General features: G+C 40.0%; 1 protein-coding gene across 2 annotated transcripts in view; it reads left to right on the forward strand.

Moving 5' to 3' along the window:
* nell2a (neural EGFL like 2a) overlaps positions 1–25,070 on the forward strand; it is a 99,214-nt gene that overhangs the window by 31,351 nt on the left and 42,793 nt on the right. For both annotated transcript variants that reach the window (XR_012598895.1, XM_074677799.1), the window contains exons 10-13: positions 879–970; positions 2,625–2,730; positions 3,415–3,543; positions 22,652–22,777. Coding sequence is in view for 1 of the 2 variants with exons in the window: in XM_074677799.1 (XP_074533900.1) it covers positions 879–970; positions 2,625–2,730; positions 3,415–3,543; positions 22,652–22,777 (453 nt within the window). In the remaining variant the exon portion in view is untranslated. The remainder of the gene's footprint in view (positions 1–878; positions 971–2,624; positions 2,731–3,414; positions 3,544–22,651; positions 22,778–25,070) is intronic.

A 25,070-nucleotide genomic window follows, 5' to 3' on the forward strand; every position in this document is an offset into this window, starting at 1 on the left:
GTTTATGTCCAGAAAAAAAACTGAGGAGTGCAATAGTGAGTTTGAGATGCTATGAGGAGGATCTGTTTTTATTGCGCTCCCTCGCCACCTTGTGGCCAGGAGTCTTTGCACACTGTCGTAAATTACTTGGGTGGGTTACATTAACACAAACCGTTTAGCCCCTGTGTTATAGAATTATACAACCTGAGCTAAAGGCTAATTAGCCTTTAGCTCAGGCTGTATCACTCTCGTGTTTAGCTCTCTTCTGCTCTTCTGTCCTTTTTCTGTTTGACAGTTTGGCTCCTGTGTCCTCCATCACTACGGATTAGTCATAAAAATTGTTTTCAGCAGAGAAAAACACAGATCTCTGTGTTTCATCTCTTCTCACCACTAAACTTTTGTCAGCCGGTATGGTGTTGTCATAGAGAGCTTGATGTGCCGTAAATCAGTCCATTCCTGGTCCTGAACTTGAAGCTAAGAAGTAGCAATTTAAAATAACATGTAACTAGCAATATTGGCACTCATAATCTCATTTTAAAGTGTGGGTTACGATCAGGCTTATATCTAGAAGGGAGACTTTTTCAAATCACTTTCAAACTTCTTACAGCCCTTATAAATACTAGTGTATCAAACAATTTTAAAATGCTGGTTTTGACACAAAAAAGACCCAATTTATACAAGTGCAAGATATGATATCAACAGACGTCTTTGGTTTTGTTGCAAAGCTCTGTCACACTTCATTCTTGAAAACAAAACAAAAATACTGAAGAACAGAAATATATAGGTAGCTATAAGTGATAGTGAAAGTGTGTTTATAAAGGCACAGTGGTTTTTCATGTTTGTGTTTGCTTGTTTATTTTTGTGTATGTTGGTGTTGTCTGTGTGTTCTCTGCGGCCAGCTGTCTGCATGTTTGGTGGAAGAGAGCTGGTGGAGGGGGATCAGAAGGCTGTGCGAGACTCCTCCGGCAGGTGCCTGCTGTTTGAATGCAGGGTAAGCCATACACACACACACGCACACACAACATACACACACAAACAAAGAGGGAGAGAAAAATCACACTTACTCATATTTATTTAAATTATTCTATCAGTTCTGTGCGGGTTGCAACTCCTAAACAACTCATCCAAACAAACACCTTGACCAGATAACTGTCTGTGTGTTTGTGTGCTGTGGCTCTCGAGATACTCATTCAGCAGCTTCCTAAACAGAGCAGATAAATCAGGCTTGAGTGAGTCACCACGAAGCACCACCGTGGGTGAATTTTGTTCATCTTGCTTGTCATCATTTCCTGTGCGATTTGGAGGAATTAGCCAAATCCCTCTAATTACGTTTACATTTGGAGGCGTTGCACCCGTCAGTCACAGTATGCCTCAGCCATTCTTCAGCCCCAGTCATCAAACGCCACTTTGGTCCCAAATCAGATTCATTTCCTAATTATTCTGAGTATTTGCTTTGTCTGCCTGCTGCACCAGATAGGTGGGTTGCTCACATTTGGGACCAATTCACTTGATGACATTACGCCAGGCAGGCCCAATCCATCAAAGAGAAGTGATTTGAAGTTTTTAATCACCCATCTCTCTCGCATCAAGCCGCTCCTCCATGAATCCTGCACAGCTCCATTAGAATGTGCAGCTTCAGACAGCTGTCTGGCTTGCTTGGCTACACCTGGCCCATCTGTAGTCCCGGTGAACTGACTGGCAGTCCCAGGCAGATCAAAGAAATGGGGACGGGGAGTGCTGTCAGTCAGCCCACTGCTGCAGACTCCTGCAGGCTCCCCCTGACAGCTGCTTGTCACACCTCTGATCTTCAGTCTGCCTGCTGGCTGTGGGAGGGGCAGCGGTGCAAGTTTTGGTTGGTGGGTGGAAGAAGAAAACAGCAGAGTTTATTTAAAAAGTTGTTTAAAGTTATTTCCTTTGAAAGTATTTGAGCAATGGTGATGAGTCTGTTCTGAAAATGTCAGTAGTAATAAATGTTTGAATATAAGGGGGTAAAAAGTGTCCATAAGAATGAACATCCATGTAAAGTACAGATACTTGAACTCTCTTTTATGCACAGAAACGCTGTGCTTACATTTCTTTACGTCCTACTTTTGCTGAAGTGAGATTATCTTTTAAGAAAACATTTGCACAGTAATGCAGAGACTTTAATATCTGTTGCCTATGTCCAAATGTGTCTTGTGTTAATAACTTTAAATTACCATCATTGAGAAGGACATGGATGAGATCATTAAAGAGACCTGCCAAAGGCATGCTGGGAAAAGGAATCCTCTAATCAGGTTTTACACTCTGACTAAACACACATGCAGGGATAATCCAGAAGATTGATTCACTGTTTGTTTAATAAAGCTGCATCATGAATCATGATGTAAATCACAGAGGATAACAGGAGGAGAGAAGAAGAAGAAGAAGGGGGAGGAGACAGATTTCTCCTTTCAGAAGTAGTTTGAAAAAAGAAAACTTCTATTGACCAATGAGTAATTGGTTTGTAATGAGCACACACAACGAGGAGGGAGAGTGGGAGAAGGAGCACAAAGGATGAATAATTACCTTCATAATTACAGGCTGGCTATGAGCAAATGAAGAGAAGTGGGGGGGGGGCAGACTTGAGAGGTCACTCATGAGGATTTTGTCTCTGCCTGGCACAGGACAGGACCATGCACCGTGTGGTCCCCAGTGAGCCTTGCCCCGAGCTCAACTGTGCAGAGTCAGAGCAGATCGCCCTGAATGACAGGTGCTGCAAAGTCTGCCGAGGTATGAACACTTGACTACATCACTGCTAATCTTCATAGTTGCACCAACATAATTATCCTGAGTTGTTTTTTTCCTTATATTGCAAGTTTTTCTGATGAAAGCTTGATTCACTGGCTGCTGATGTGGTGGTAAATGAATCTACAAACAGCATTCGATTTGAAGAGAATATGCTGAGACGTATTATACATTTTTTAAAAGAGCAAACTTTTGAAATCAGAGATCTCTGGTTGCACAATTGAGAGCAGGGCTTCTTCATCTAGACTCTAAAGCTTGTAATATTTGTTCAGTATCCTGAAATGTTATGGAGCGTTAACAACAGATGCTTAATTAAATCAAATCAATAAATATTTTTTACATTTGATTTAAAAAAACACTTTCTAAAAAGATGAAATGTGTCTCTGAAGAAGGCAAAGACAAAGAAAAGGTTTGATTCTATTACAACCTTTCCACCGCCCCTGTGAGTCTTCTTTTCCTCTCTCTTCTCTTCTCTTCTCTTCTCTTCTCTTCTCTTCTCTTCTCTTCTCTTCTCTTCTCTTCTCTTCTCTTCTCTTCTCTTCTCTTCTCTTCTCTTCTCTTCTCTTCTCTTCTCTTCTCATCTCCTCTCATCTCCTCTCATCTCCTCTCCTCTCCTCTCCTCTCTCCTCTCCCTGAGGGTCTCAACCTTTCTCCCTTTCCCCCCTGCAGGTCATGACTTCTGCTCTGAAGGCCACAGCTGCGTGGAGCACTCCGACTGTGTGAACCTGGAGGCAGGAGACTGCTGTGTTTGTAAGGATGGCTTCCGCCCGCTGCGAGACGATAACGCCTACTGTGAAGGTACAGCATGGCTCTGAATAACAAACTCTGACTTTAAGCTGAAGTTTATTTGACCTCTAAGAGAGATTTGGTGTTTGTTTCCGTGACTGTGCCCGAGTGAAGGGGGGAAAAGGAGGAAGCTTTTTTTCCCTCTTTGGGATGACATGGTGTTTTACAGTCAGTGTTATTTATATGCTGAAGATTTAGAGTTGTCAGAGTTCTCTTACTGCCTGATCTTAGCTGTCTGATTCAGTTTTCAGCTTAGAGATAACTCACATATCTTCTGCAGACACACATCTACATCATAGAAGGTTACTGATAACTAGAAAAACACATCTGACATCAAACAAGAAGGTGGAAAGTAAATTTTAGAGGTCAGGAAAGTTAACATTCATTGGTCTCAAACTTTGGTGTTCACTCTTACAGCTTTGTGTAACCACATTTAGTAGTTTCTTTGCGTTTTGCATTAATGAAGACATTTTTTTTCTCTTTGCAAATTCTCACGTAACCACAAATGCTACCTTGCCTGAACCCTGAAGCAAAATATGACTTTTATCTTTCATTTAAGTCACTTATTTTGTTACTTTTGTTCCAGAATGGGCAATTTTATTGTGATGACTTGTTTTCTACCCCTCAGAGGTTTTCTGCTGGAACAATATGAAAGCAGCTCCCACACTTGCCTCAGGCTTGAGGTACATAATTCAGCAGACTAAATACAAGCCATTAGATCAATGTTTCACAGGTTTTGTTGTATTTCTCTCTTCCTGGACTTTTATTTTAATGAACTTATTGTGTTGCCTTAGCTGGCCCGAACGATTCTCAGCAGAAATTTCAGCTTACGTGCTTTATTGTAACTTCAGTGCCGTGCTATTTGGGCTTTTAAACAAAAGATAATGAAATGGAAATGCGTATGCGCTGAATTGCAAACTAATGTAGACATTAGTTAAATACCCATGAAAACACTTTGTTAAATTCATGCTTTTATCGCATAATCCTTTTGTGATGGGGCGCTGTAATCCCCTCATTATTCGTGTCCAAAACACGCAATATCTGCTCTCCAGAATGCATTTTTCAGAGACGAACAGTTGGTTGATTAATTTTTTTCTCATTTTAAAGAAAATGCTGATGGTCTTTATGTTTGCATGCATTTCACGTCACTCTGCTGGAGGAGGGATTTAACATCACGCCATCAATCATCAGGAGGTCGTTCTTTACAGATTGCACGCTGTGGCTCAAATGCCCTGCAGCTGTGTTGCACTTGTCAGCAGTGCTCTCTCTTAAAAACAGACTCTGTAACACCTAATTGCCTTCTGACAGCAACACATGATTGAAAAAAAGGCTCCATACCTCGCCAAGCAGGTGGTTTCATGTTGATGATGGGACTTCCAGAAAATCTGCTCTAAATTCAAAGATTCACGCGGCAAAATGACGGCGTTTTAACTCAATTCTTCATCTTTCATCCTCCCTGGTTTCACCAGTTGTGTCGTTAAAAAATGATGACTTTATCATCTCGAATGCTATCCTTCAGTCAAATATGAAGTCAACATCATGTAGTGACTTCTACTCAGTGCTTCTCTGCTATTAATGAGAAAACATGACATCAAAGTCAGACAGATTCTTCTGGGTTTGACTCTGACAGCTGTCCTGTTGATATACCACCTTCTTGATCTCTCTTCATCATTGTGTGTGTGCGTGTGTGTGTGTGTGTGTGTGTGTGTGTGTGTGTGTGTGTGTGTGTGTGTGTGTGTGTGTGTGTACTTTTTAGAGCATCTGTTTTAAGTACATGGCTTGGCCCACTTTTTTTCTTTCTATCTCCAGTCCACACACTCTCACTGCAATATATATTTTCAGTCATCTTCTATAAGATGAGGCTGAAGTGTCAACGCAGCCTCCCAGCTTTCTCACTGACTGTAACCAGGGTGCTTAATAAGAAGAGCAGCAATTCACAGCTTATGCAGGTCTCATTAATTTACAGATATGTGCAGTTGTCCAGGCAATTAGCCGGTCTGGGGGAATCTGCATAATTGAAGATACTATCTGTCTTATATTAATGGACTCTGAGGCCGTTAGTTGTAGGTTTTGATCATATGGCAAATACCAGCCTCATTCACCACAGTTCTCCCTCTTTCTCTCTTACATACACGAACTGGTGTAAACTAATTAACACTGGCTTTAGTGAATGCTAAAGTGCTGCTGAGGGGCACTTTGCTTCTTCAGCTCTGTAATGTCTCACTCTTTTCTTATATGCTAGCATACATTTGTTTGACAGATTTGCTAAGTATCCCACAATCTACAATGAAAAAAGAATATATGTTGAAAAAACAGCATGCAGCGTATGGAAAACTACTTTGCTTTATTTAGGAAGTACAAGTTTGCTCAGTTAAATTCAATTCAAACCTCATTAATACCTCAAGAGAATAGTGGGATAAAGCAGTTTATGTGTGACAGGCGTTAATAAAGAGAAACATCAAGACAACAGTGAGTTATAACTGAGAGCCGAAGTCTGTAATAAAATGAGAACTGATGTTAAAACTAGGGATGGGTCCTGAATTAGGTGCTTTTATAGGTACAGACCGGATTTTGTCAAAAATACTGAGTACGGATTAATGAAAAATCAAAAGGTACCATGTTTAAGTACCTAAATGCATCCTTGTCACTGTGAGGGAGTGGAAGAGTAGGCGATTTTCCATGCTGGACATGAACACAGCATTATACGTTATATAGTGAAGAACAAATATGTTAAATTGAAAAAAAAAAGATTTTTATTCAACAAACTGATATTTTTTACCACATAAACAAAAATAAAATAAATACTGATACTGATTGCCAGGTACCGGGCTGGTACCGTATCATTTCAAATGTGAAAGGCACCCATCCCTATTGAGAACACTGATGGACTACAAAAACAAAACAAACAAGGCAAGTTTGTTTACAAATAATTTAAGGATTCAGTGTTTGTCATGCTGAAGTGTCCTTGGGCAAGGCACTGAACCTGTTCTGCCTTTTAAGTACAGTTCTAACACATATCATTCCCCACAGAAGTTGGTGGGGACCAAAACAGAGTAGTGAAAGTGAAGTGAAGACCTCACCAACTTTTATCCAGTGTGAGGAAAGATATCAAAAAAATAAAAATAAAATTAAAGAGGGGGTATTGTGCTTTTTTCTCAGCTATAAACTACCCCCGTTACCTCCATATTAGCTTTACATGATTTACAGCTCAAAAAATTCACCATTTTGTCACACTTGTGTTATAGTGAACCTTTATTTCAGCCTCTGCCTGAAACACCTTGTAGCTGCTGTCTCTTTAAGACTCCCTCAAATATTCTCCTCCAAAATGGTCAGCTGCCCTGAGGCCTGTCAGCGGCAGCGCCATGGGCAGACCTTGGTGTTTGAGGTCCGTCTCTACAACATGTCATGGACTAGTTAGGTGACCTGACCCTCATGGGATGACCTCATGGTTTCAAGTCTTGTGAAGATCTCTTGAAGATCTCTTTCTGTTTTTACAACAGACCTTTTTTGAGCAGTTTACATTTAACTTCTGTGATTTCTACAACTTATGAATATGCTACTAAACATCTGGCATTGTTACTTCATATCCATGTTTAAGACATGGGAAAGCTGAATACCTCATTTATAACTCTTGTCGGTTCTTGCAGGGTCTGCTGTACCTTGCCTTAATGTCAACTTTTCTGGTGCTGATATGTCATAAATCTTACTCTACAACTTTTGTACTGCCCCCATTGGCTTAAAAAATGAAAGGTGCAGTTTTGACCCACTTGAGAGCTTCTTCTCAACTACAGTTTATTCAGACCTGCGTTAGCCCCAGACATACGTCAGTTGTTAAAATAGAAAGTCACTCTTTAGATAGCATTTGAACATAAACCAAATTGAAGCTTGAAGTAAATATTAAACAGAATGATTCTATAGTGTTGGTAGGATTTTTGCTCAGATATGCTTGTTTTCTTTCCTGAAATATCCTGAAAGTAACCACAAAATATTTTCGTCCTCTTTTGCATCTTGGTTGCTCTTCAGTTGGTTCACTCTCGTGTGATCGCTGTAATTTGTGTATTATAGCCAAGCTCCCCAAACATTTTCAGCCCTTCAAAGTTGTAGAGATAAACATGAAACAAGCCATCCCATTACCCATTTGAAACTAGGAACAAGTAGACCGACTTGTGTCCCCAGCATCAACACTTCAGAGCCACACTATTCATCTCAAGAGCAGCCCGACTCTCACAGCGAAATTGGATGTCAGTGTTTAGAGTGCCAGTGTTTGCATCAGAGACCGCACAGAGAAACATGAAATTGACTCAGTTTGCTGATGGAGTTTTCTGAAAAGCAAATGATTTTGTGTGTGTGCCTTTGTAACTCACTTACTATATGGTTGTATGTGAGTGCGTGTGTGTATGTGTGGGTGCGAAAAATCAAAACTATTTTGCCAGAATATTTAGGATGGCTGTGAGAATGTTTTTTCTCATGTAATAGGTCCACTATTTTAGGAGCCGTGAGAAGATGTGCAGGAAGATGAAGGAAATTGCTTCCTTTCATTCCAGATGAGTTTCAATACACCGAGATGGGAGGTCCAACTTAGAGGCAATTTTGTGGATTGCACACAACAGGGGGATCACAAAACAGAAAGATATGGAGATGCACACAAACATAGCTTTTTCTGTACACACTCATCCACACACAAACAACATTTTTGGGGTTCTTGTGAAGACAAACATCACAGAAAGCAGAGACAGGGACTAGCTCTTTAAAGCAATGCTAGGTCAGAAATGGGCTCGAAATAGCCGATGAGATCACTTCAGTGTAAATTTTTCATAGAAGCAGTAGGGAGGACTCAGGGGGATACAAGCCCTGCCTTTGTGTAACTGTGTGTAGTTGTATGAAGGTGTGTATGTGTTTGAGCTCATTTTCTCCTCATGCTGCAGTCAGATTGAAGGCCCTGTTTTTCCTCATGCATGCGTGTGTTTAGGACAGAATTAGACAGAGGGGCGAGCAGGGGAGAAGTGACAGACTGTGTGATTGTCTCTAAATTGAACAATCAGTATAGTTCAACGTGTTGGGATAACACCATTATTCAGTGCAGCAGTTTAGAGGACTCCAGGCAGAGAGACATGCTCTATTGTTGTCTGCTTTTCAAATGCCCCACTTTAGAAATTCTCTGTCAAAATTGCTCCAAAAGAAGGACGGCTTGGCTGATTTTTGTAACATTTCTATGGAGAATCATGAAATGCAAAATGATAGTCTGGAAAGAAAGAGGAATTAGAAAGTGATGAAGCAGCTGCCGGACATTACTTTGATGTGTCCTTGGAAGTCTTGTGTTACCAACTCTTAAGTTCATCAGAGACCTTGCTCATTACTTGACAAAGTATTTGTTTGAACCACATCTAGACATATTCAGAGGTTGTGTTCGCTGGTTTTAAAAGTATTCAGGCAACTTCATAAACTGTAAAACAGTTGGTTCATGTGTGATAAATAATCATTGATGAGTCCTAAAACCTGGGTATGAGCTGCCATTTTTGCTCCTCTGAGTTCTTTCTTGCTACTTGTAATTCAAAATGTTTGTAGCCAAAGTTATACTAGGAACTAAAGATATTGTTTAGTAGTTTCTGTAAGGAGATACTGGAGTCGATTTGTAAAATGAGTTTGAAAGAAGGCAGTGGCTTGCAAGTGGCTAAAAGAGGCTACAATTTATTTCTGTCCTGAGCACAGGCTTGTTGTAAACTAAACTGTGGTGATCTTTAAGAGCCAGTGCCCATTGTAAACTTTGTTAATAGCGTAACATTGAATTTTGACTTCTACCTTTTGCAATTTTAACTGATAAAAGTGGTGAGTCATTAAATGCACCAACTGTGTTGAACTCTTAACAGTTGACATGGAGTTATCACTTTATAGTGTAAGCCCAAACTTGTACGCTTATATTGGTAAAATGGCTTTAAATCCAATAAGGACTAAATAATGGATAATCAGCCTTTAAGCCTTTCCAAAGATTTGTCTGGAAAAAAAAACAAAAAAACAAAGAAGAAAGTTTTGTTGGTTTTCTCTGTAGTTGCCTGAAAATGTGAGCAGTTAAGTTTCAAGATAATACTGCACATGCTTTAACCAAATGTGCTCTCTTCAGGACTATTTTCAGCTACAGATGAATACACACCTGATTTTTGAGTTAGTCTTTGATAGAATGAGAATCAGAATTAGAATCAGAAATATTTTATTGATTCCCCAAGGGGAAATTACATTTCAGTTACATCTCATCCAAAACATATAGGAACACACAGTGACATAAGAGTGCAGGAAGTGGAAGAACCTTGGAGCTGCTAGCGTGCCCAGCACCTCATTATAATAGATATGAAATTAAAACATTGAGAGATGAGAGGGAAAAAAGGTATATTCAAGATTATGCCCCAGATTTAAAAAAAAAACACATTAGCATATAAGCACATGATAACAACAAACAAAAAGTCGAAGACTAGGAATGTGTGTGTTCAGTTGACTAAAAATTGTTATACTGCATTTGGCTATGCTGCTACCAATCAGTCCAATTAATCCAACGTTCTCTATTCCTTTAGCTCTTCCACTACGAGGATGAGACTGCTGACTTTATTTTGGCAACTTTTGTCTCTTCTAACTTTGTTGAACAAAATGAAATTAAAAATATCTCGAACTGACTGTATAATTATTTTATGGGATTATAAACATGTAAATCTGTGGTGGGTAGATCTCGAATATCAACAGGAATTACAGTTCAACTGTAAACCTTAGCAGAGGACAGGTAAAGAAGTAAAATTGCACATATTGTAAGTTCACATCTGAGTTGTTGGTGAACTAAGTGTGAAATACCTCTAGACTGCTGAGTGGCAAAGTTATCATCCTTCATGCTGTTTCAGCACTACATAGCACAAATGCACTGACCCCCCTCTGCAGATGATGTAGTATACACCAGGATCAGATCCATGTATTGCTAAATGTCATGTAATTTTTAGCCCTGTAGGCCTGAAATGTAGGCCATGTACTGTGTCTGAGCTGTAGCTCATCCACTCATGCCCAGTAGTGGCTGAAACTCCAGTTAAAGACTGCTTACTATGTATTGGTGTATGGATGAGGGGACTTATGGTTTATGGTTATTTTGAGTCTAACAGGACCATTCCTCTATAAATACCCAGCTAGGGCGGATACAGATGTGGGTTTGAACAATTTCAAGCCCTGTGTGCTTTGTTTGTGTGTGTTTGTGCAAGCATAGTGTTACAACAGACCGATCCAATTGCTACTGCTGTCTTTTGAATGTCACAAGGTGGCAGCGGGCTAATTGGCGCTGACTGAAGAGCACGGCCCGCTCCAAAACCCAATCACTTCATGGATGAGCCCCGAGCCTCTGGGTTTCCCACCTGCTGGGGTCTTGACCCCCACACACACACTCACACCAACAGATAAATCACACGCATATACACAGTGACTGACTGGGTCTGTGTGTTTATGCACACCTGACCTCTGTGACCCTGTGGAAATGTCACCAAAAACAGACAATCCCAGACGCTTCCAGACAGACACCTTCACTGTGAATAACAGTTTGTGAATGCTGCTGAACTGATATCCTCCAAATGCCACATGGGAGAAATCTCTCCAGGTGAGAGCATACTTAATTCATTGAATTGATCCAAAACAAAACAAAACATCAATACCAATTTCTACACAGTATGAAATGCATTTCTGGATACCTGATCAAAAAAACTACAGTTTCTCTTACTTTTGTAAATGTTTTGCTCTTTACTTCTCTCTTGTCTTGATGGATCCTGCATAGCTAGTCTCGAACCTTGTTTGTTGCTGGTGTTGAGAAGTTAGTGTGCAAATGGTTGTTTAAGATTTCTTGCTGAAAACAGCTGCCAGCCAGAAAAACAGGCAGACAACCTCAAAGTCATTACAAGTCCCCCATTTTCTGTATAGGTTATATTGTCAGGCTTTGAATGTCTTTAGAGGACAGGACAGTGGATATAGCAGAATGGATTCAAACCTGTGATGAGTGCTTAAGGCCTTACTTCATGGTAGACCTAATCTGAGCCCCCTCACTGAGTTATATTCTTGCTCCATGTCAATAACTGATCCAGAAAATCAATGAAAGATTACATCAAACCACTTTGCGAGGTTGCCTTTAAATAAATGTTCTGTAACAAGTATGATCAAAGGTATTAATAACACTAATGATCAGCATGCCATAGAGCTCTGAAAGCTGATTACTCTCCATGTTTCTTAGTGTTTAGACCTCTGGCCTGCAGGCTGCAGTCAATGACAGAATGACAAGTGATTGATGATGATGCCGCATCGATTTACGCGCAGTACAAAAAATCTCTTCCAGATTAATGAGAGTCGTGATGGAGAGCAAAACCCCATTCACGCTGCAGCATGTAAACAAGGAAGCTTTGTCTACGAGATGAGGAGAGCTTCATTTACGCCATGCCAAATCAAAGCGTGTTAAGTGCATGTTAAAGATGCTGTGAGGAGGATCTATTCGATTGCATTGCCTCACCACCTTCTGCCCCGGAGTCTCATGCACACTGTCGTAAAAATGTGACTTTTAACCAGGCGTGTGTTTGTTTAGGAACAAATTTTCTTTGCCCACGACAATTTTTTTTACTGGATACCACACATTGAGGTAAGGTATTTATCAGTACAGTTATGTAGAGCTGTTGTTTCAAACATGAGAACAAGAAAAGTTGCAAGTTTGTACCCTAGATCAGTAGCCGGCTAAATGTAGAGCTGCTAGCAACCTGGTGGTACAACGTATCTGTAGGCTAACGTGACAACAAGCAAACTGTCAGTTGGTCCAGTAGTTTAGTAGCCGTCCATACATAATGCAACTGACAGCCCAGTGCTGTGAGACGTGTTGGTAATGTTTAACATTACAACAGACATGACCAGCGCTGGCAGGGCTATAAAGTTTGAACAGACCACTGCAGAGTAACTGTTGCATGTGGGTTGGAATGAAAATTATCACTTACAACTTAGCCCTTTTAGCCTTTAGCTTGGGCTGTATCACTCTCCCATTTAGCTTTCTTCTGCTCTTCTGTCCTTTTTATGTCTGACAGTTAGGCTTCTGTGTCCACCATCATTAGGACATTAATCCAAGAAATTGTTTTCAAGCAGAGAAAAACACAGATCTCTTTTCTCACTTTTTAACGTCAGCTAGCGTGGTGTTGTCATAGAGACTTAGACATGCAGTAAATCAATTCAGTCCTGCTTGACCCAATCAGGAAGCCACAAAGTAGCATTTTGAAATAACTTATATTGGCGCTGATAATCTCATTTTAACCTGTGGATTACGATACGCATTTAGAAGGGAGACTTTTTCAAGATCACTTTGGAACTCCTCACAGCCACTTTAAATTAGACTTTTTAGACTCCCACACATGCTTGATGTAGTCATTCATGGCCTGATAGATATTTGTGGAGAATCAATGAGTGTTTCTTCAAGAAATTTCATGTGGATGGAATTGAACACAGATACATCTTTACTCCTTTCTTTTTCTGCCTTGTTCTTGTGAGACGCATTGTTAGCATTAGCTCAAAGACTTCTAAGTGTTTACAGTGATGGATCACAGTGTGTGTATGTGTGTGTCTGTCTGTCTGGTATTTAGACAATGTCTGTGCTTTTAGAGTGCAGATTTTCACTCTTGCTGACTCTTAATGGGATTCTTAGCACTCAGTCATCTTAATTGGCTCCTACTTCTGCCAAAATTGACAGTGACGTTTTGCCTTTTTTGTGTTCTGGGTCTCTTTGTGTCACTTCATGTAGGAGTGATTGTCCAATTTTATCAGTTGCAGTTTTTTTTTTTCCAATAAATCTTTGCCTAATGTTTCGGTAATGGTTCAAAAAACAAATGATGAGCTGCTTGGTTGCATTTCAAGGAAACGCATTTTGCTTTCAACAATGAAGAGGAAAGTAATTTAAAAACAATCCACTCTTCTCTCGCTGTAAGACTCTGGTTTTCTCCTGAAAGAAAGAATATGAGGTTTGAGGGTAAATTTGCTTTTACAACTACCTTTTATCCAACAGACCAAATAGCCTTGTCTTCATCTTATTTGCATGATGGGATGTAATTTCTGCCTCATGGTTTTGGGTTCACAATTCTTTTCTGCTCACTGTATTGCACATGGCAGAGTTTTACCAGATGTGTTCACAAACACACAAACTCATGTAGGCACACAAAGAGACGAGGAAACTCTGTGCAGCAGACATTAGGGAAAAATAATGTCACAACCACCACAGGAAACTTAGAATATACAAAAGAAAAATCTGCCTTTTTTAGTGCTCACAGCCTGTGGTGAAGTGGTATCTGAAATCTTTAATTTTCCCTTCAAGAGAATGTGTTTTGTTGAACTGTTCACCAAGATTATTTCATTTTACACAACACTAGTTTGAGGACTCAATATTTGAACAGATATGTAAAAGATAAATTATCTGATATCTCTCCAAACAACAGCTTTTCTTCTACATCCCAACAGCTTTCTTTGTATTAGTATTTGATCCAGTTACACTTCCATAAACCAAAAGAAGCCCTCTGGCACTTTCTTCCCATGAGGACGAGAAGGCCAGCAGTGGAGATTATTGCTTGTTGGACATCATTCATCCACAGGGGCAGCTTTTTGTCTCTCTGCTCTCTCCTCTTACAGCTATATATCTGGTCATGAGGGAGCTGCTGACTGGAATATCAGACAGTGTTTCAGCCAGCTTTGTCCCTCTGCCATGCGTTGAAAACCATCTGTCTGAGTATGTAAGCTGGTTGGGGAAGGGATGGATGGATGGATTGATGATGAAAAGAAAGAAGAGCAGAGTGATAAGAGAGGGAGAGAGGCCGCTGGTGGAAAGGCACAGATTCGGGTGTCATTGCGGGACATCCAAAGGCAACACCAGTGTTATCTGCTTACTCCCAGACCTCAGCGTTCTGCAGTATGAAACACAGATAGACAGGACGCTCTCTATTAGAAAACTATATGCTCTGCAAGCAGAGAGGGATAAGCCACTAGTCCCTGTTTACATAGTTGAGAGTGACTCTGATGAGCATTGGAGGGACTACTTAAAATGTCAAAAGAGTTTTGGCCTCAAACTATTTGACACTTGGATGATTGCACATGTAGTTTTTTGATTACATTTTTTTGTAACTGAACTTTTTATGGGCTGCTTTTTTTTTGTTTTGTTTTTTTTGGCTTTGATTTGAGTCAACAGTATTCGTTCATTGAGGCCCAGACTGTTGAAAGCAGTTCTGTACAACTAGCTTCTTTGAAACACTATGTTGCTCTTTATTTTGTTCTAGCGCATTTGTGCTGCCTGGTATCAAGACATGATTGTATCCTAAGACATTCAAAATTGATAACCATATAACAGGAGAAATAGTTACCTCCACCAAGGAGGTTATGTTTTTGGCAGTTTGTTTGTCAGTGAACAACATTACTCAAAAAGTACAAACAGATCTTCATGAAATTTTCAGGAAATATTCAAAATGGGATAAGGAAGAAGTGATTAAATTTTGGAGCTGATCTGGATCACCGTCTGGATCCACAATTTTTTTAAAGGATTCTTTATCATTGTGAGATAGGGCTGTTTTCACCATATTTGTATGTAACTCCATGATAAATGGTTGAATTGCTTTTCAAAACAATACAAGACAAGATCATGACAATTTCTGACAGATGTAAAAGAACAATCCAGATCCTGACAATATTCTGGATATTAAAATCCAGGAAATGAAATATGTACTGGGTCATCATAATTTTCAACTCTGTCAGGTAACAAATTTTTGTACAAACCTGCAACTAACACCAAATTGTAGCAGACAGTCTGATGAAAGGAAGTATAACGTTAAAGTAGGACTAAAGTGTTGCGTGACTATCACAATATGCTTAATTCTTGATCTTGGTGACTTTGACACTTACAGTAAGGTGTTCCCTCAAGGAAGCCTTATGGGTCCCATGCCTATCTTTCGTACACAGAAAATTCACAGGAGGAGTCAATGAAGATTCAAATCAATAAGTGGGATTGTTGAGAGCACTGGTATCAATGAAAACTTACCAAAACCTATCCCTACTCTTGATACACAACTACATTTCTCTGCAATGTCAACTTTTTAAGTTTCCTTTATATTCCCTTTAAAAATTATAAGAAAACATAAATTCCACTCTGAGGTTCCACAAAACAGAGACCAGAGGTAGTGTTTTATTGATTGTTCAGGCCAATATTTAGTGATTCAATTCTTTAAAATGACTCAAATAATGAAAAGGCAAGAAGTCTGAAGACAGAACTGCAATCAAGATATTGTGTGAAAAAATAAAGCTGACATTATTATTTTGAATCCTTTCGTATTTGAACATAGGAGGTCTGATTTCATACAGCTCCTCATGCTACAGCCAGTGAAGCTGGTTGTAATTTGTGTCTTACAGCAGGAGACAAATACCATTCCTCTTTATACAAATCAAGGACATATTTCCTCCCCCCTGATAACACAAGCTTTCCCCCATCCTCGGATATGACGTTGATTGATTCAGCCGTGATGCTGCAATGAACAAAGGTGAACAGATATGAGGCAGACGTTTTTTAGTCATCCATAGCGGCGTGGAAAAAGATTGACCCCAAGCTTTCCACCCAGGGATAAAAGCCGCTAGTGAATCTTGGCTGGGCTCCTTTCTTGGCGCATCACGTGTGTGCTTGTGACAGGCCAATCAAGAAAATGGAGTGTGTTAATGGAGATGAAGATGGTCACTCTCCGGCATGCGTTGGTGCGCTGCCCCTCATCATCTCACCTCCTAACATATTGTTTTAGCAAACGTAACTGCTGTCACCGGGTGCAAGATGGATGGTGTCCTACAGTTAATAGGCTCTAAATCAAAGCTGCTCTTTAGACAGCCTATCACAAAGCAGGAAAGCTGCCATCGAAGACCTCCGCTCAAGGTTACTGTTGTGATTGTAGTGAATTTGTTCTCTTACTTTCTGTCTCCTGAGTGGCTGTTAATACCTCTCGTTGCTTTCTCTCCCCTTCTGCTCCTCGGCCATCTTAATCGCTTTCTCTTCCTATCTCAATTGTCCACTCACACTATTCAGCACTTTTTTCCTCACACTGGCTATTTCACGTGCCACATTTTTCTCTGTTTAATCCACTTCTTCACCTGCCCCCTTTTCTCTCCACCTCCTTATGCCTTCCCTCCCTATCTCTCTCAATTCACTTTCTCATTTTCCCTCCCTTGGCTGTCTCATTCCTCTTTTTCTCTGTACCTCTACAGCCAGTCGTGACTCTGTCTTTTACTATAACGTAATTCTTCTCTTCTTCCTACCCGTTCTGCTGTCAGCTGTTCCCTCTGCTTCCCATTTTCTCTCCGCATCTCTGTTTCTCTTAAAGCTGGTCACAAGGTTTAATAAGCCTCCATTCATTTAGGGAAGGACACGTGTACTTTCATAGCAGATCGGCAATTGTCTGTGCTTCATTTATCCGTGACACTTTTGAATAGCTGCAGGCAGCGAGTATTGATGAAAGTGTGAAAGGAGAGGAGACCAAGGAAATGTGAAAGCCACAGTTGCAGGCAAGTGCTGAGCTCTTAGTTAGGTTTGGTGGGCGGTGTTCTACCCAAGGACATGCAGCCAGAGTGAATGCCAATGCAAATCTATTGAAATTCATTTTCAAGTGCTCTCCTCAAAGCACCTGGCTTAGAACACATCCAAGGGTGAACATCCTCCTGCACTCCTAAAGACAATGAATATAATGAATGAATAATAAATTGGTTATGTCAAGGTCTATGAGGCTCATCTTTTAAAAAAAGTATCCACATTTGACCCGTACTATCCACATGAGCAAGGCCTCGCAGAACATTAAGAAGTTTGTTTGCTCCAGCTTGTATTTGCATGGTATTGCACTTGGTTGCATCACATTATCAAGATTATTTTGTTTACCCTGGCAGTGTTGTGTATCTTCTGTCTGACGGTTTGGCATGCAGTTTGGAAACCAGGAATAGCAGTTGCCAAGGCAACTGCTAATATAGATCTAAATATGGAATCATGGGAGTGAGAGGGACATCTAAAAGACTATTACAATTCAGATTCTTAACGCTTCACTGACCAAGTTTTGGTGACATAAATGAGAGCTGGAAAACAAAGTAACATTAGCAAAGTAACATTAACATTAGCATGCTGTGAATATGTGAATCACTGCCAGAAACTCAAATCTAACCATCAGTTTCATTTGGCTAGACCATCAGGGGAACTCCACCCCCAGCAGAGGAGCCAGGGATCTCAGGGAGGGAGTCTGCTCTGAGATAAACTAAAATTGTGATATAGACTTTACCAGTCTTTTATGGAACTATTAACAGATATACTTCCCTTAGACATAAGTATGGGAACCCTTGGGCTATGCCATAGACCAGGGCTCTCTAACCTTTTTTAGGTTGAGAGCTACTACATATTTAGCACCTTATTATAGGCTTAATGTTAAAGCAGGGGTCTCAAACTCACTTTACCCAAGGGCTGCTGAGCATCCAGTCTCAAGGGGGGGGGGGGGGTAAATCAGGTTTTCCACAAAAGAGAGAAAAAAATCGTTCAACTGTTCAAACAGCTGTTCTTTTCAACATGAACTATTTTACTGTCATGTTCGGCTTTTCTTTTGAAGAATCTTTATTTCTAAACACCTGAGAGTGCTTCTTCTTCTCAGACAGTTGGGTCACATTTGCTCTGATGGGATTGGCTGTTGAAGCCCTCAGTATGGCTTAAAGATTGGCATCACTAAGTCTGGACCTGTTCTTTGATTTGTCTCCTTTCTTGCTCTCTTAAGTATTTTTGGTTGCATTGACAGCTTTTTCTTTAGCTGTGAAGCTTGTTGTGTCTGCTCGTCTCCCTGGTACTTTGCATACTACTCCACATGGTTAGTTGAATAGTGCTGCGAGAGGTTATTCTCACACTTCTCCTGAAACACTCTGTGCCTGACATCGACCTTCCTTTTGTCCATTGAAAGAAACATCTTACTTAACCAACATTTTGAGGATGTTAGCAGCCAAATAGTTTTTGTTTCCCCCCTGTGTGTGTTCATGCTGTGATTATTCTGCATTTAGGATCAACTTGGACATCGGGTGTTTCTTCCTTGGTCCCAACAGTCGACCAAACCATAAGCGTGGCGAGACAAATCTCACTTTAAATTGATATCAAGTGACAACCAAATGTAATGGTTTTGTTGGCTGTGAATTTGAGACCCCTGCTGTAATGAGATGTTTGACATGACATGCTGTCGACCATGGCCTTGTTATTTGTTTGTTTTATGTTTTGTTATATTTTTCCTCGATTGTCCTGTTTCATTCATTGTTTATCTACAAATAGTCACTAGCTTTAGTAACATTATAGTAAAACCCAAATTATAACAACAACTCCATTCATATTGTGTTCGAAAGCAATAGTCACTGGCTACTGGTAATGGAGTTGTACAAACGTGATTGGCTGATATACTTTGTGGAGTGGGGGAAGGGATGTTGGATAGATGTGGTGATGTAGTAAGTCGATAGAGTTTTCATCGATTCTTTTTATTTTCTCCCTTATTCTTTTTTTTTTTCTACATTTGCTTAGTGAGCGACTTATTAGGGGTGTGCAAGCTACTAGTAGCTCGTGAGCTGTCCCCTGCCATGGACTGTATGAAACAATGGACAGAACAAGTTAAGCCAGGACTTTTAGAGCTCCCCCTGCTGACAAGCTTTAAAATAGGTTCTAAGACATGCACTTTTGATGAAAAAACAAGTTTTCAATTAGTGAATAATCACTTTTTATGTTATTTGATGTTAAGCCATAAATGACTGACAGCACTGTTGAAAAAGCGGCTCCTGCAGCATCTTTGTATGTATGTTACACCTCATGTAACTCAGAGCAGACTTTGATTCAAAGCTAGTGAGGTTTAATCAATGAATTGACAAAAGCTACAGAGTTTCTTACATCAGTATGACTCCATAGTTTCAGCACATATAGCCTGAAGGATGCACAAGCACACAGCTGACCTGAATGACCAGTATCAGTAGGGTGGCGAAAAGCAGTCAGCCCACTGCTTGGAGTGTTTTGCTTTGAATAGATTCAGAATTGAGTGGTGCAACCTTAAGTGCTTCAGTGCTCACTTCGTAAAGACCCTCTGCTTTTCGACCTCTGTCTCACTCTGATGAAGACAAATAGCCCTTTACCACCAGCTGCAGAGAAGCTTGTAGAAACTTTCTTGCAGCGAGAACCAACTGGGACAAACAACACAAGTGGGTTTCTGTTGGATGGCGGGGACATTGAAAAGAGGCCAGAGTGTGATATTAGTGGAGAAGCTAAAACAGTACTGCAGAGATATCTGCTTTTTACTCAAGCTTGCTCTCTCATGATAAATTCAAAAAACATTTTCTCTTCGTTTGTTATCGTTATCATGGCAACAAAGCTCCCAAAGCCTGAACAAAATACTCTAAAAAAACGATGAACTTTACGATATCCTTATAAAGTTATATGTATCTGCAGAAACCATGTCTTACCTGTATCAAAAAAGACTTAAATTTACTCTAATTAGCATTAGAAGAATAATTGTGTTGAACAAGGATGCATTGCATCAGTTTGAACCGCATGGAGAAACCTTCAAAAACCTCAGCATCAGTGAAAGATGTCTCTGTCCACTGCATGGAGATCAGAATTTGTATGCATCAGAATGTTGTCGACAAATTGCAGCTATTTATCATATAAACAACTTCTCTCCGTCTCTCCGTTTTCATCTTTTTTCCACTGCAGAGTTCTTGAAAAATGTCTGGTCTGTTGGATACAGGAAGAGTTATTTAACACTAACAGTTGTTGTCTCCCACATGCATTCAAGCCTACACCAACAGTCACTGGAAACTTTTCTTCCACAATAATTCTCACCTCCCACTCAGCTTTTCATGGAAGAGGAAGCATTATACAATGAATCGTGATGGGAGGTACTTTCAATGACTTTGCTTAATGTCTGGAAAAATGTACTTTTCACAGACACAACACCAAGATATGACTTTCGAAGGATTAATCTGCTCTAATATTTATGAGATTCTTGATATTTTCTTTACTCAAGTGTAAAAAGAATTTATAAACTGTGCCTAAAGTTTCCACAAGAGTTATGAGTAAGCCTGATCTTGTGTGGTTTGTGCTGCTGCCTCACAGCAAGAAGGTCACCAGTTAAAATCCCAGTTTGGGCAAGGTGGGCCCTTCTGAGTGGAGTTTGCATGTTCTCCCTGTGTATGTGTGTAATCTCTGCGGGTGGTGACTAGTCCAGGGTGTACCCAGCCTCTCAAAACTGGAACAATTAGGATAGGCTCCAGCCACTCATGACCCTGAACAGGATAAGTGGTAGAAGATTAAAAAAAAACGGATCTTTCCTTTGAAAGCGACAGCCCCCTGTCTTGAAACACACAGCCGATGCTGGAGTGATAAAAACTGCAGATCTTTAAATGCCCATTAGAGGCAGAATAGCCCATTTCTCCATCAGCTTACTTTAAAAAAAATCATTTTTTCTGATTTCATTAGGTTCTGAGTTTTGTAGTTTTAAGGGTATAGCTGACTTGACAGATGGGTAAGCTCTCTTTAGCTGCAGATAAGGAGGCTACAGTCAAGCTGACCCAAACATAGGTTGAGACATCTTCAGTACGCCAACTGGTATTTGTAGTCTACATCCATATTTTATACTGAATGTGTTTCTATTAAAGCCTGAAGCAGCTGCTGGGGAGTGGGTGTTAGAGAAAGTGATTGACAGCATGCTGCAGAAAGGGCAATTTCTTGTACTTTCCATGACAAAGATGCACAGCAGGCAATGCAGTTGACTTTTCACAAAACAGAATACATTTTTTTAGTTAATAAGACAAACAAGCAACAACAAAAAAACCTACCACGTTGCTGTATGTGTTAAGGATGGGTTGAGCAAAGAGCTGAGAGACCATACTGTCCTAACCTGACACGCCAGACGAACAGTTTCATATATCCGCCACGGAAATATTTCACTAGTCCATCTGGGTAGCAGCTCATCGGATTTGTTTTCAGAGGCGGGACCTTCAAAAAAATAAGCAGCTGGCGATTGGGTGACCGTTCTGATTGACACACTCACCACAGACCAATCCACATCAAGCTACCGTATGACGTAGCTTATGTACGCAGCTGCTGAGAAACAATAGACTAACAACTACAAGAACATGAGAAACACCTGTGATAATGGCGAATCAAAGGAACACTGACAATTACGAAGGTCTGCTGACGTCAAGTCTGCTCGTCACTTTCGCAGCTCCCGCCTCTCTCCCCTGATTGGGCCGGTTAGAATTTAGCCAAGTGAATTTGTTGGTCAATGGAGCCAGGCAAGATGGATCTGCAGGATTTCAGAAACTGAATCAGGCAGGTCCATCTGCTCTGCAAGTTTAATACTGTCCACTGGGGGTGCCAAAGTTGAGATCAAATGAAAAATTCCCTAGAGAAGTTTTAAAGAAGAATGATGCTCTTAGATATTTAATATGATCAGAATTTTGGTGAAAATAAACTTTATTTTGAAAGTTAAACCAATTTTTAAAAAATAAAATCATCCCCATAATAAAAGTCTACCTAACTTAAGACCCCTTGGGGTAACCCTCCATTTATTTAATGCTATATTTACACATGAAAAAAATAACCAAACAGACCACAGCATGGCTGCGGTAATAAGGAAATTAAAACTGCACTTTTTATTTCTATAAAAAGTATAAACCCATAGTTCCTATAGATACAGGGTTAAGATGTTATAGCTCTTTGATGTTACTCTGCCAATAAGACTTGGAGAACAAAGATCTCTTGAAGAATGGTCATGAGGCTTAAACCTGAAGTCCGGTGCTGGAAACATCATTGCAGAATACTGATTTAACATATTCTTTGATCAGCTCCATGAGAGCGTGTCTCTAACCTGCCTACAAATACTGTACAGATTTTTATGTCAAGGCCTATTAGTATCATCGACATTTTACCCTGACCTTTGAATGCACAGAAACCATCAATAAAAGATTACATGAATTTGCATTAACGTATGAAAATGTGGTAGCAGCAGTCTACATCTGACCCAGCTTTTTTTTTTCTACATCTCCTCTCTCCTTCTGTCCCACTTTGCTTTAGATATTGATGAGTGCGCTGAAGGGAAGCACTACTGCAGGGAGAACACCATGTGCGTAAACACGCCCGGCTCCTTCATGTGCATCTGTCATACGGGCTACATCAGGATCGATGACTACTCCTGCACAGGTGAGTTCCTCTGCTGGCCTTTTGACAGGCAGGTGGAAAAGAGGCTGATTTTTTTATTCCAGGAGTATGAACTCCAGCTCTGAGTATGACCACTCTGTGTGGAGGCTGCAAAAAGGATGATATATCACTTTCTTCTGCATGGAGAGACAGGGAGAGGATGTGCAGGTATGAAGAAATTAAATAGCAGGTTTTAGCTGTAGATTTCTACAACAGCAATTTACCAGGAGACACATTTATCATATACCTCGAGTGGGTGAGGAAGTATTTAATTTGCATCTTTAGTCACACACTGGAGGATGATATTTGGCTTTATTATAAAGAACTGCAGCCTCTTCTGCATTCGATTAAGATTCTGCTCTTTTTATCGATCAGCGTTTATGTTGAACTCTTGATTTTTTAAAAAGTCTGTATTACCTTGTAAATAGATATTTGAAAGCTTAGTGAATCAAGGTTGATATTGTTTTGGATTTTTCTCTACTTTTTGTATTTCATTTTGATTGTGTGTTTTTGATTTCTGTTTGATTTTTATTAGTTTTTTTCTTTCTTTCTTTTTTAAATCTTACTTTGAGTTCAGAATTTGTTTTGATATTTTTTTGTAGTATGGAATAGTTGTTGGGGGTTCAAAAATGTCACAGAAAATATTGTGTAGTAAAAACTTAAATAGACTTTGAGGCCTATATGTTTTAAGTGGATTGATAGCAACATCTTTGGCCGTAAAAAAAACTCCCACAGTCCTTGAAAAACATCAGACTATTTATTAAAAATGCATCTGCCGAGAACAGATGAACGACCATTCTCGTAGATCACAAAAACTCACCCAAAATAACGAGTCAGTGTATAATATGGATTGATCAAGATGAAAGCCAAATACATTTTCTCTGTGATTTTATTTTAATTAAGTTCTGTAAACTAAAAATACAGTTTAAGTTAGTTTTTCTTTTTTATAAAGCCTTTTTTTATCTTTATTTCAGATGACAAAAATGTTTTTTCACCTCTCTTCATTATTTTGTCAGGTTAGTTAACTATAATAACCTTGATTTCAACAACAGGTGTCCTTTACATTCATCCATGTGCTTCCATTTTTCACCTGCTTTGTGTTTCTGTCTTGAACAAATACACCAAACTCAAACAAGAGGTGTGCGGATTTCCAGAAGCAGCCAAACATCCACGTACAAACAGAGAATTATCAGCGTCAGAGTGCAGAACAGGAAACTCGGTGATAAAACGTGTGCGTCATTATCCGAAGCTGTGAAACACAGCAAACAACAGACACGTGCTCTGTGCAGTGCCTGCTCAGAAGGGCCTGTCTGTAAATCTGTCCCCCTGCAATCATGCAAGGTCTGTTCATTTAATATGCATCGAGATTAATGTCTCAGTTTGATTTGCTTCTATTGGTTTTGCTGTGATTGCTCGCGCCACATTAAAATAAAACACACACACACACACACACGCACACACACACACACACACACACACACACACACACACACACACACACACACATAGAAAAATCAATACCAGCCTTTTACAACTTAATGATTCAGCAAAAGCGAGCAGTACAGAGAAGACTGAAGACTCAGGAAAAGTGTTGAACCAATTTTTGGATTGCATTTTGCTTTGTGTAGATTACAAAATGCACTTCTCTCCTTGCTTTGTTAAAGTTCAGGTTTTTCAAACACCATAATAGCACACATTTATTCAATGCCAGAGCCTTAGCTGAAATCTCAGAACTCTTTTGTATTGTAAGCCGAGCCTGTTGTTTGTGTTTGCAGCTTAAAACAGAGATTACAGTCGTTTGTGCAAAAGACTTTTATCTGTTTTAAACTTCGCTTTGGGAAGCAGAGTAGATTAACTCCAGGCCTCTTTGGAAGTGTCAAAGTGTCTGTGGACCTGTGTGAGTGTTTCCAGCCTTCATCTGGCGTGTGTGATGTACTCTGTGTATGTGTGTGTGTGATAGAGAGAGGGGAAGTGGCTGAGAACTTGAGAAACAGAGAGACTGTCAGACTGTGAGTGGAGGCGGCAGACCCATTTGATTCTGTTAAAAGTTGAAACCAAAGTCGATTTCAAAAGCAAAACCAAATCAATCTGTGAAAGATTGTGAGGATGATTGTTGGACTTTAATCTATGTCTGTGTTGTGGGTGATTTTGGTCGCGGTCTCGCTGGTTCATAAAAGCTTTTTCTTGTAGGTTACCATTGATTAGACCAATTAGTACACCACTTTCTTACTTACTCCCATCTGTGGCACATACTCCATTCTGATTGGTTGAAACCCTTGACAGAGTATTAACAGTA

Source organism: Halichoeres trimaculatus, unplaced genomic scaffold, assembly GCF_033239565.1.
Source record: "Halichoeres trimaculatus isolate MK-OKI-2021-1 unplaced genomic scaffold, fHalTri1.1 fHalTri1_scaffold_10, whole genome shotgun sequence".
NCBI lineage: Eukaryota > Metazoa > Chordata > Actinopteri > Labriformes > Labridae > Halichoeres > Halichoeres trimaculatus.